The sequence below is a fragment of the Neofelis nebulosa genome, chromosome 8 (genome assembly GCF_028018385.1).
Source record: "Neofelis nebulosa isolate mNeoNeb1 chromosome 8, mNeoNeb1.pri, whole genome shotgun sequence".
Lineage (NCBI taxonomy): Eukaryota > Metazoa > Chordata > Mammalia > Carnivora > Felidae > Neofelis > Neofelis nebulosa.
In genome coordinates this window covers 20,372,630-20,385,711 of record NC_080789.1, presented here as the reverse complement: position 1 = coordinate 20,385,711, position 13,082 = coordinate 20,372,630, and the positions used below count along the sequence as shown (strand labels likewise).

The following is a 13,082-nucleotide window of genomic DNA, read 5'->3' as shown; positions in this document are numbered from 1 at the left end:
ATCTAAACATCTGAGGGTGTTATCATTTGAATCATTGACTTGATTATCAAACAGTGTGCATGGCTTCATGTGACAGTTGTGTAAGTTGCTTTTCGAATTTGGTCTGACCACTGATTTTCGTTAAGAGTCTATTTAAGGAGAATGGTAAAAATCTAACAGAATCACATTTAAAGCTGAATAGTAGCGTGATAGATTTACTTAAGTATTAAAATTGGGAACATGGATATTTTTTTCTACTTTTTAAGAAACAGACTGACACCTTAAAACAATGTTTAAAAATTTTGAAAACAGTTATTGGTAATTGAAAAGATACTAACAAGTCTAACTAATGTTCTTGCCTTAGTTATGAACATGAGACCGGGAGAGAGTCTGCCTTGGAAATGATCTCCTATCTCTGTGACACATTCCCTCAGGTACCTTGAATCACAAACTGTAGCTATGTTCCCCTTGAGCCCTGGGGGCCCACAGGGAGCCTCCCTTGTTTGGGCATCTATAAGAATTCCAGTCTGAGTGTGCTCTTAACTGCCTGTTTTCTTCTAGGGACTACTCCATGAGAACTGTGGAATGTTCTTTATTCCTCTTTGTCTAATGATGGTGAACGATGATTCTGCCATGTGCAAGAAGATGGCATCCATGACAATCAAATCTTTACTCAGTAAAATCAACCTTGAGAAAAAAGATTGGCTCTTTGATATGGTTACCACCTGGTTTGGAGCAAAAAAGGTTAAGGTTGCTTTTAGTCAAATTTCAATGAAAAGTCTTAGCTTTTGGTATTCACTTTAAATAAGAATACATCTTAAACATTGTTGAATTTTTCCCAAATTTTATTTTTTTTAGTAGATTATGTTAATAATGTACTCTTGGCTGGGTGGGGGGGGGAATGGGTTAAGTAGGTGATAGGGATTAAAGAGTATCCTTATGATGAGCACTGAATAATGTATAGAATTGTTGAATCACTATATTGTACACCTGAAACTAACTGTATGTTAACTATATTGGAAATAAAATTTTAAAAATATATATATATTCTTATAGTAAAACTTCAGGAAATAAAAGTTATAGAGAGTAACATAAAAATCACCTGTAGTCCCACTACATGATTGTCAGCCAATGACATTGCTATATGAATGTATCGAATGTATCTAACCAGTCCCCAATGACGAATATCTTTGTTTTCAGTTTTGCATATTCATTTAATGAAATGTAATGTTTGTCAGTGATTATATCCACTTGCTGACTTGCCACCAACAGTGGCCCATGTTTGTGGAATATAAACGTGTTGTATCTTAATACTGACTGTAATACATATTAAAGTTAGAATGGGGGGGGTATTGTATGCAACTTCCAGTTTTTTAATTAAGTTTTTTTTATTGAAATATAATTGACACACAGTGTTACTAGCTTCAGGTGTACGACATTGATACTCGACAATTCTGTATATTCAGTGCTCATCTTGATTTTTTTTTTTTTAATTTAAAATGGGAGAATGTGGGTAATGAGTTCCATTCCTTTTTTAATGTTATTCTTGGGTATGAAGATTCTCTATATTTTTCATTTTAAGCCACCAAAGATCCATATTCTATTGATTTCTGGCATTATAAAGAAATATTGAGGGGTGCCTGGGTGGCTCAGTCGGTTGAGTGTCTGACTTCGGCTCAGGTCACAGTCTCACAGTTCGTGAGGTCAAGCCCTGTGTCTGGCTCTGTGCTGACAGCTCGGAGCCTGGAGCCTGCTTCGCATTCTTTGTCTCCCTCTCTCTCTGCCCCTCCCCTGCTCATGCTCTGTCTCTCTCTCTCTGTCAAAAATGAATAAACATTAAGAAAAAAATTAAAAAAACAAAAGAAATATTGAGGACAGAGTCATGCCCATTTTATTTTATGAATTTGGAAATGGCATACCAAGTTGTGTTATTAACATTGTCTTTCTGTGGTTTATTTTTGGTAGAGCTTAAATAGGCAACTAGCTGCCCTCATCTGTGGCTTGTTTGTGGAAAGTGAAGGAGTCTCTTTTGAGAGAAGACTTGGAACTATTCTTCCTGTGATTGAAAAGGAAATTGATCCTGAAAACTTTAAAGATGTAAGTAATTTGCCAGAGAATAAAACTTGTGCTAATTTTTGTAGTTTTACTTAAGGTGGTTTAGCTAACAGCTTAAATATTATGTGTGTTCAAAAATGTTTCTTAATGAAAGCAAGAATTCAGTGTAGCTGGATCTTCTTTTTTAAAATGAGATTTAAAGTAAGTTATCTTCCATAGTATGTGAAGATCGAAGTTTCTCCAGCAGGGTGATTTCACCACCCCACTGCCAACCCCTCTAGACACTTAGCAACACCTGGAGACATGTGTGGTTGTCACAACTGGAGTGTGGAGGGTGCTACTAGCATCTAGCGGGCAGAGACCATGAATGCTGCAGATCAGCCTGTAGTGCAGAGGGCAGCACCCACAACAAAAAACTGACCCAAAATAACAGTAGTACTGATAGAAACCCTGAAGTTGTCTCAATGGATTTATATCCATCCTGTTTTTAGATCATGGAAGAGACTGAAGAAAAAGCTGCAGATCGCCTTCTGTTTAGTTTTCTTACACTGATTAGTAAACTCATCAAGGAATGTAATATTATTCAGTTTACCAAGCCCTCCGAGACGCTGAATAAAATCTGGAGTAAGTATTTCCTTTTTATTTACATCTAAAAACAAACACATTAGTTGTGACAGAATTACTAAAAACCAATTTGGGGAATTAGAGTATGAATACTTAGAAAGTCTATAATGTCAGGGGAAAAGTCCATGAGAAAAAGATTTGAAAGACCCTTTCAAATTGATTATAGTGAAAATGTTTCTAGGAAAAATAATATGTTTATGATTTCACAAGTAATACATTTCATTTGTAAAAGAAGGAATATTAATTATGGGAAAGTAAAAGAAAGGAAAGTTTTTCAAAGTCTTCCTTGCTGCTTGGTGTTAATTTGGTATATATTTCCATCCAGTCTGTCTTTTTGTTATATATAGACACAGGTTTTGTTTTTTTTTTTACAGAGATTGCATAATTCCATATAAACTTATATCTTGTTTGTACCTAAATAAGAATATTATTATACTATAACACACTCAGTAGAAAGCTTTTTAAAATAGCTGTAAATAGTCCACCATGCAAATATGCCATGATTTAGTAAACCATTTAACCCTTGTGAGACATTTAAGTTTTTGTCTATCACTCTTTTTTTTAATATATATATTTATTTTTGAGAGAGAGCACACGAGCAGGGGAGGGGCAGAGAGAGAGGGGGACATGGAATCCAAAGCAGGTTCCAGGATCTGAGCTGTCAGCACAGAGCCCAACACGGGGCTCAAAGTCAAGAACCATGAGATCTTGACCTGAGCCAAAGTTGGACACTTAACCAATTGAGCTACCCAGGTGCCCCTGTATATCGCTCTTTAAATAACAAATAAGATCCTAGAATTTTTACTTTAACATACTTAATCTTGATTAGCCAATAGGAAACAGACATTGGAATGAATGCTTTAAGTACCCACCTGTTTTAAAAGAATTCATGATCCTATGGAAATTACTAAATTACTATACGGCCTACTCTGGTATGATTCCACAGAGACATGGCCAGATTATTAGAAAATACAATACATATAGAACAAAAGTAAAGCCATGTTTATGAAATGTATAACAGCATAGACTAAAACTCAGATATGATATGGTTCATCCAGAATTTTAATCTTGTTCCCTACAACCCACAAGGCTTTTCTACTGTATTTTCCAAGTGTAATATATGGAGAGTGGCCATGTAACATAAGAGTGTAAGGTTTGGGGCCAGATCAAGCTGGGGCCCAGGCCTGGTTTTGCCTGTTACAGCATGGTGCCTCATCTGGCCCCTCTGAAACATTTCCTCATCTGTAAAATGCAACTGACAGTTGTAAGGTCACAGAACTATTGTGAGGTCTAAATGAAACATATGTAACACACTGAGCCCTGTGCCTGGCACACAGAAAGCCTCAATAAATGATAACTCTCCACCAATTTCAGTAACTATTAGGAACAAACATGTGCCTGTATACAAATTTATATTACCTAATTTAGAAATTGTAAATGTTACAGCCAAAAGATGTTGTTCATCTTTGGTTCCTAAATCCAAGCACATAATAGATAGCGAATGCGTAATCTAATCATATTTACCACCAAAGAGTTGGGAAAGCTGTGAGACATCTGAAAATGCATTTTGGTTCCCTTAGGTTATGTTCATTGTCACCTGAGACATCCACACAGCTGGGTGTGGCTCACTGCAGCCCAGATTTTTGGATTGCTCTTTGCCTCTTGCCAACCAGAGGAACTTACTAGAAAATGGAAGTCTAAAACAACTAAAAAGAAGTTCTCAGAACCTGTAGCAGTAAGATTTCTAACAAATGACCTTGAACAAAAGGTAAGATTTCTCTAAAACCTTTTCTTTCCTTTGTAATCTATGTGAGATGTTCCTTCTGGTTCATGTAACTATTTGGGGGTTGGCCCTTGGGAAAAACTCTGACAGCTAACTTGTTGCACGTTTCTGTAGGTGTGCTGGGAACTAGAAAGGGTCAACCTCAAGGCCAAGGTTTTTCAAAGATAATTTTTAGACTATCAGTCTAGTACACTTCTGTTGTTCATCTTCTATTATTGGTTCAAGTTCTTTATCAACACTGGAAAATAGGATTTATTAAAATGAGAGCAATACTGTCTATCCCGCCTCCTTCATAACCTGTTGATGACTGAGATCATGTTCATGAAAATCTTAGGTAGAGACCACATTACATCCATCTCTGATTTCCTAGGGCCCAACACAATGCCTGACTCATAGTGGAGACTCCATAAATAGTGAATGATTGGAAGATGGAGGGGGAAAAAAAGGAAGAAAATACTGGACTGTTGTAAAGTTTCCTGCTAATAATCTGAGGGATTATTAATATCCCCAAAGCTTGAAAATATCCCCTTTATTTGAGCTAAAATGTTTGGGGCAGGTAGAAAGTAGAGACCTTCCCTCTCCAGACCTATACAAGTTATTCAGAACAAAATCTAGCACTTCAGTTATATTATTATGGTTGGTTACTTGGACTTTTTAAAAACAATCAGAAATATCCTGCATAGTGTCTGCCAATGTCCATTTTCTTTTCACAGATGAAAAGTATCTCCCTAGCCTCTTGCCATCAGTTGCATTCCAAGTTCTTAGATCAATCTCTAGGAGAACAGGTCAGTATTGTCATCCTCCTGGTTTAATAGAAGGGATCTGTTCTACCAAGTCTAGGAATAGGCTTACATTTGGTATTTGTGGGGGGTTTTGTTGGTTTGTTTTCCTATTTTAATGCTTGGGAAATTAAATGAAATATAGGCATACACTGAAATACATGTTCAGTTATAAATCTAATCAACTCTGGAGTCTATGTTGGGGTTATTCTTGGCTTCATTTAAAATGCCCAATACAGATGGTGCAGTGAGAGGCTGACTGTTAATCTTTTCATGTTCAGTTTTAACTACTCAACGTTGTGACCAGCTTTGAAGGGCTTTGGTTGGTTGGTTGGTTGATTTTCATTGTCCCTATAATGAACTACAGTACTGAATTTCTTTCCCTTACCCCTGGAAGTTGAAGAGAAAGCAGTAATAGTTATGTTACAGTGTGGTGTGAGAATTGTCTATCCTTAACTGAAGGCAGATAAATCACTAAAAACTTTGTTTTCATACTATAAAATGTAACTGTAAGTAAACTGTGAATATAGAGAAGCATGTATAAATATGCAGTAAATGTAAATTACTTTTGAGTAAGGTCTATTCTCTTTATTTTTTCCTCCTTTGATAAAGCCATCGGGCTGGTAGATGAGATACACAGATGTGTTATCTTGGTATGAGCAAGACACTTATTCGTGACTCTTGTCATTATGGACACAATGGAGCAGCAATACAGATTAAGTGATGGGACACAAGAAGCTAGGTGAACACTGTATCCAAAGAGTGATCTCAAGTAGGATGCCATAAGCCCTGATATTTCCATTACTTTTTATATGAAAATATAGTATGCTTCATTATATGGCAGGGCCAGAGAAAGAATGGATAGCTATTCAGTGGATAGCAAAGTGAAGCCAAAGAAATCCTACCAGGGTAGATAGCAGGTGGTGTCTCACAAAATATCAGTCTTAATAGAGGCTGACAGATACAACCATGGAAACTAGGGACAGGAAGGGATTTACTAGTACTAACCCAGGATGAAAGAAATCAATGGAATTTAGTTCACTGTGATCTTACGGTGAGTTAACTGTGAAGTGGCTGCCACAAGGGGAAAAGGCCTCCAAAACTGGGACTGTCTTTAGGGAGACCAAGCTTCCAGAAGGAAATTATAATCTTGGCATGAATTCTCGATGGCCAAGCTAACCTTGGACAGTATGTGGGATTCTGAGTACTACATTTGGAGGAAACTTTTGGCACACAGCACTCCCAACAGAGCAGCCAGGATGGTAAAGGAACTCAAAAGCAACTTGACTTCCTCCATCACGTAATCAATGTGAAATATCTATGTCAGAGATTTCGTGGATGTCAGAGTTAGGGACTCACTATATGGGACCATTATTATAAGACTCAAATTGGTCCCTGGGCTATTTATCTGGATCACATGATTTGAGGAAGAGCTCAGTGTTTAAGAACTTAGGCTTGAATTCTAAAGACCATTCAATCTTGGCTGACGACTTGCTTTGCCTTTGGGTGAGTCAGTAACTCTGAGCCTTGATTTTCATCCTGATAATAGTATCTAATAGTGATATTTTAAAGTTGAATTAGAATGCTGTATATAGAATCAGTGCTCAATAAGTGGAAACTGTTATTTCTATGAAGAAATTTAATAGAGGAGGGACGAAAGTTCTCTCAAAAATGTAAATGGATAGTCTAGAATGAAATTATTTACTTATTCTTTGTGACCTTAAAAGGTAGAACTAGGTCAAGTAGATAAGTTACATGGAAATGGGTTTGGGTATACTATAAGGTAGAACTGAATTATCAAAAAATGGATTAATCATCAGTTTAATAGTGGCAATACCTGTTTTGGGGGAGTTTTTTCCTAATTGTAGAATACCTATTTTTTACTGAGCCATATCTGTTTCAAAATCAAAGTCCAATTCCTCCCTTTCTCTCCCTTCCTTTTTTAAAGGTTGTTAAGAATTTGTTATTTGTAGCCAAAGTCTTATATTTACTGGAATCTGATTCTGAGGATAAGCAAGGTGAGATAAAAGAAGACATGGAAGAACAAGCAGCTTTGGGAGATGGTGTAGCCAGAGAAAAAATAAGAAAACGCAAGTCCTGTGCAGATGAGGAGATGGACTCTGACAAAGAAGAAAACAAGGAGGCAAAGGAAGAGCCCAGCAAGCCAGCCACACTGCTGTGGTTGATCCAGAAGTTGTCCTGGATTGCAAAACTGGAAGCTGCCTACTCACCTAGAAACCCCTTAAAGGTGCAGTGAATGTTCAGAATGCCTGAAAGTAGTCATTTTTTTTAAAAAAGTATTTCAGTGTTATTAGTAATCCTCCCACATCTCTAGAAACTCTTCAACCAAAAACTGCAGCAATAATATCTGCCCCCAAAGAGACCTTTTCTGAATTGTTTATATGGCTGCAATAAAAGAAACACTTCAGATAACAATGAATGATCTGTACTTTCAGAGAACATGCATCTTTAAGTTTCTTGGAGCTGTGGCAATGGATCTTGGAGTAGACAAGGTGAAGCCGTATCTCCCAGTGATCATAGCTCCTTTGTTCCGAGAACTGAACAGCACCTATTCAGACCAGGGTAACTGCAACCTGTTTTCTGAATACTTGTACATTAGAGATCCTCACTTCTCTCCTAAATGCTTCCTTCTTTTCTATCTTCCTTCCCTGCCAGAGTTTTAAGAAAACTTGCTAGGTATCAAAACAATAGCAAACAAGTAAGGCATCTTTGTTTTATCTACGACTGCCTTCTGTGTGCTTCCTCGTGTCTAAGAGTGATGTTTCTCTCCTAAAAGATGTTTTACTCCTAAGCATAGATTAAATATTCAAAGGAAACTATAAGTTGAGGTGGTTCTAAACCCCATAGTGCTATGGACAATAATGAACAATAAAATGTCATGGTATTCTCTTATTGTGAACTGTAAGGCAAAAGTATGAAATACTTTAAAAATATATTGTTTACTTTTCCTATATGTCATTTTCCTTGCCTGGGCATTTATTTGTACATTTCCCTCACTGATCCTAAATTCTCTTTTGATGACAGGAAAAGAGGGAATGGGGGTTGGAAAGAGGAGGTAAAGTAGGTATTAAGTTTTAAAATAAAACGAGTATCAAAGCAGGAACTATACATTTCCTTCCTCTCAGAGAGGAAAAAGCAATGGTCAAGGCCAGGTCCACTTTGGTTCTCATTATTCAGCATTTATTGAGCATCTAATATTTGCCAGGTACTGGGGGTTCAACATTGGAGAAAAGACCTAGTCCTTATCTTCAAGAAATATTCAAAGAAAACTTTGTAATCTAGAACAGCTGCCCTGAAATTGAATACAAAAATATGTGGGTTATGTGTATTTGGGAGACAGAAGGTAGGGAAGGGTGGGAAAGCAAAGATTTTTGTCAGTTTCTCAGGAGTCTTAACCTCCCCCCACAACCAAAAAAAAAAAAAAAAAAAGCTGTGGCCAGAACTAAGTATCTGTGACCCATGAATTAGAAGGGGCATAGAGAAATATTTACCTTTCCCATCTGCAGAGTTGAGCAGGTTAATAAAGTAACCCAAAATGTTTCTGTCAGCTTCTCAAATTAGTGTCTTCTGAGCCAGGATTCCACTGGTAAGTGGGCTTCATGGAGTCTGTGATACTCTTAGTGACTCCCAGATGAGTGGTGGTGGCTGGGAAGTGTCCTACTCAACACTTCCTTTTTTCACATCTCAGAAACATAGAGGGTTTTAGATCAGTGTTTAATGTTCAGGTGATAAAAGTGATGATTCCACAGGGGGTTGAATTTTGCATGTTCTTGATTTTATAGATGTTAAATATGTCCTTTCCTATATGACTAATTATTACTCTGTGTGTGATCAGATCCTCTGCTGAAGAATCTATCGCAGGAAATCATAGAATTACTCAAAAAGCTGGTTGGGCTTGAGAGCTTCTCCTTAGCTTTTGCCTCTGTACAGAAACAGGCTAATGAGAAAAGGGCACTCCGGAAAAAGAGGAAGGCTTTAGAGGTATGTTTGCTGTTTGAAAATACAGCGTGTTCCTTAATAGATATTTTTAACCACAGGTGTGTGCATGTGTGTGTGTCGCACTTAACACAGAGAGGAAAGAGGAATTGGCTGTGTTTGAGAAGTGGGGACTTTATAGGTGGGGCTCCAGATTTTCTTAAATGGGAATGTGCTGCATATGTGATATTTAAAGGTGAACAAAATGGCCCATTTCTGCATTTGGTTTTTATTGGTTTAACATTTACTTTTAAAGTAATATAAAATTTCTATTCTTTTTTCAAGTTCGTAACTAATCCTGATATTGCTGCCAAGAAAAAGCTGAAGAAACACAAAAATAAAAGTGAAGCCAAGAAGAGAAAGATAGAGTTCCTGCGTCCAGGCTATAAGGCCAAGAGACAAAAGAGCCACAGCCTGAAAGATTTAGCAATATTGGAGTAATGTGCTCCCTCTGCTGATAAAGTATCTCCATTTACCCCAAAGCCTGAACTTCCTGGTATATCTGCTGGTCTGAAATCACAGCAGATTTTATTATTTAAATTACAGTGGCATAGATTGTATATTATACAGTTTAATATAATCATGCTCATATTTTTTTTAAATTAAAACATTTCACAATATTACTGTATCTTCACTGTCTAAAAAAGCAATAAAAAGCTTACAAATTATTTTTTTTAAGCACACTTTAAGATAACAAGACAGAATATAGAAGTTAGGAATAAATCAAATGATTTGCAATACTTTTAGGGAGAAAATTACAAAATTTTATCAAAGGGCACTAAAAGAAGGATATGCACAAATGGAGGAATAACCGTGTTCATGGATAGGAAGATTTAATATCATGCTAGTTCTTCCCAAGTTAGACCCCATTGGCTAAAGGCATATCTGTGTAAAATCCCAAGATTTCTTCAGATTATCCTAATAAGAGGATTCTAAAATTTATATAGAAGATAAGCCGAGAATAGCCATGATGTTCTTAAAAAGGGTAATACGGTGAGGACTTTTCCCTGTCAGATATCAAATGTTAAGTCACAAAAAAGTGCTGCCTGTAGTGAACATGTGATAAATTCTACATGAAAATTAAGAATTTTCTGCTTGTAAGACACAACTGGGATATGGTATGTAGCATATACTGATAATGAATTTAGTAGAATCCAGGGATATGGTATGTAGCATATACTGATAATGAATTTAGTAGAATCCAGGATATAATGAGTAACTATGAATCAACAAAGATAACCCAATAGAAAAAGTGTCAGGAGAGAAATAGTCATTGCACAGAAAAGAAGTAAAGATTAATACTTAGCTGATGTGGCTGTACAGTTCTTAAATATTAAAGTACTTACGTACTTTATGTACATATATATATACTTATGTCTCACTGCCTTGAGACACTCAAGCTACCCTGGCTACCCAAGTCCCTAGATTCCCTATTTCCCCACACCAAAAATTACAAGATTAATACCTAGACTGGTAGAGGGTCCTCCTCTATCAGCTATGTCTGGTTGTTAAATATTTTGAATCAGTCTTTTATAATTAGGAAATTATTAGGAATATGCAAGTTAATAATTAGGAAATGCAAATTAACATCAGAATGAAATTCCATTGAACCATTTAGATTGATAAAGTTGACAGTATCAAATATTGGCAAGCTTGGTGGAGCAAAGGGAACACTTATAAACCACTTTGGAAAACAGTCTAGCATTATCTTGTTCACCCATATGGTATTAATGGTATCTTGGTCTCACTCTACAGTTGATGTGGAAGCAATATTCTTTAGTGCTCAATAGAGGGAGGAAGAAGATCCATCCTATGTGCCAGGCACTGTTAACATTTTAGTCTTTACAGTGTTGTTCCAAGTTTCCTAAAAATTGGTTCCTATTTTACAGATGAAGAAACAGAGTCAGGTTAAGTAATTTACCTAAGGGTAATACAGGTTGCAGGATTCATACCCAGGATTAAAAGCCTATGCTCTTTATAATTTCTAAATATGGAGTCAGAATGTAGCATAAGGCATAGAAATCAAATGTTCAAACATTCTTGAACTTCAGCATCTGTGTTTTGATGTAGTTTGTCTCAAACAGGAGTTCTCACACTTCCAAGGAGTTTGTAATGTGCCAAGAGCATAAACATGGTGCATCACAGAAGGTTGATTTCAATTAATTCTAAGTGATTTATAATATATGTACTGCTTTTATAAGAATTTTTAAAATAAAAAATCAAAAGTTAACACTTAGGGAAATTTCAGAAGAAGAAGAAAAGTAAACATCCTCAAGGATACTGAGCACAATTTAGTAAATAATTACTGAGTGCCTACTATGTGCCAAGTGCACCACACTACATGCAAGAGATACTAACAGTAAGATACGGTCCCTTGGAGTGCCTGGGTGGCTCCTGATTTCAGCTCAGGTCATGATTTCACAGTTCATGAGTTCAAGCCTTGTATCAGACTCTGCTATCACTGCAGAGCCCTCTTTGGATCCTCTGTCTCTCTCTCTCTACCCCTCCCCTGCTCATTCTCTCTCAAAAATAAATATTAAAATATTAAAAAAAAAAAAAAAGATCCAGTCCCTACTTTCAAGGAGGTTACATTTCCACAACTTAAAGTGTACCTCGTATTCTAATAACAAAATTCCACCACTCTCAATTTTTTTTTTTTAATGTGAACACCCAACATAGCACAACTACCAGAGTTATAGAATATTAGAACTAAAAGAAACCTTTGATAGGATCTGTCCAAGTCTCTTGTTTTATAAGAAAAAAATTGAAGGAATGACCATTTGTGCCTAGAATTCATGTGTTCTAAGTTTGGTGCTTTTCCCATTTTCAAGCTTCTCCAAAACAATATTCAGTAGATTTTTATAAATAGCACTCAAACTCCTGTAACTTACCTGTACAGTTGTTTCCTGCTACACAAGGACCGCATAATTTATACCACATTAAAGTACATGTATGCTCTTTGTGATATTCTATTCCTTGTGATAAAACAGATCCGGATCATCCAAGTGCTTGCCTTTGCTACTACTTCATGTGCGTTCAGTATTCAAGATGGCAAGAGCAATGTGCTGGGCAACATCTGCCTGCCAGGGCCTCTCTTGCCCCACACTTACATTCTCACAGTGTTCCTAGACTGCTGGCTGGGGGCGTACTTAGCCACTTAGATATAAACCCAGCACCAGACATGTGCCACTGACCAGAAGGGAACCCAAGTATAGGTGGGAGAGATACTATTTCCCTAGTTGACATATACCTACTATTTCAACCATGCACATATTCTGAGGTGCAGTAATATGCCAGGCACCACACTGGATTCTAAGTATATAAATATGAAAAGGGCAGTCTGTACATCCGGAGTGATTTGGAAACGATGAAACAAAGTTAATTACATGCTCAGTTAATATTAGATGTAGCACTGAGAACACCTGGGCCTGAAAGACCTCCAGAAAATACTTCAGAGACCAAATTAAGAGTGGGTACTGGGGAACAAGTTAAAAAAAAAAAAAAGTAAAAGTCTCACAGGTGAAAAGAAAAAGCCACATTCATTTGATCTGAATGACCAAAAGTATGAAGGAAAGAGGCTAGAGGCCAACACCTAGAAAGACTGTGGCAGGGACAGGTAATGGACCCCTGGTGTTCCCAAGAACACTAGTAAGGGGCATCAGGTTTTTTAAATGCTAGTTGTCCAACTTAAAGATTCTCCCTAGTTTTAGTAAATACAAGGGACTATGTTTACTTCTGTCACAACTGTAGCCAATCCTGTAGTGGACTGGATAGTTTGAAAAGTTCCTTTGAACATAACTTTTTGATAGCCTAGTAGTAAGTGTATTTTTTTAAAACCAAGAATGCTTAATTTCTCCCTGTACAAC

At 36.8% G+C, this 13,082-nt stretch overlaps 1 protein-coding gene across 2 annotated transcripts in view; it reads left to right on the top strand.

Moving 5' to 3' along the window:
* UTP20 (UTP20 small subunit processome component) overlaps positions 1–9,884 on the top strand; it is a 109,678-nt gene extending 99,794 nt beyond the window's left edge. For both annotated transcript variants that reach the window (XM_058741642.1, XM_058741641.1), the window contains exons 53-62: positions 344–413; positions 541–723; positions 1,945–2,076; positions 2,526–2,658; positions 4,239–4,426; positions 5,155–5,226; positions 7,169–7,468; positions 7,677–7,803; positions 9,077–9,222; positions 9,502–9,884. In XM_058741642.1, the coding sequence (XP_058597625.1) occupies positions 344–413; positions 541–723; positions 1,945–2,076; positions 2,526–2,658; positions 4,239–4,426; positions 5,155–5,226; positions 7,169–7,468; positions 7,677–7,803; positions 9,077–9,222; positions 9,502–9,657 (1,507 nt within the window). In that variant the 3' untranslated portion in view covers positions 9,658–9,884. The remainder of the gene's footprint in view (positions 1–343; positions 414–540; positions 724–1,944; positions 2,077–2,525; positions 2,659–4,238; positions 4,427–5,154; positions 5,227–7,168; positions 7,469–7,676; positions 7,804–9,076; positions 9,223–9,501) is intronic.
* The last annotated feature ends 3,198 nt before the right edge of the window (positions 9,885–13,082 follow it).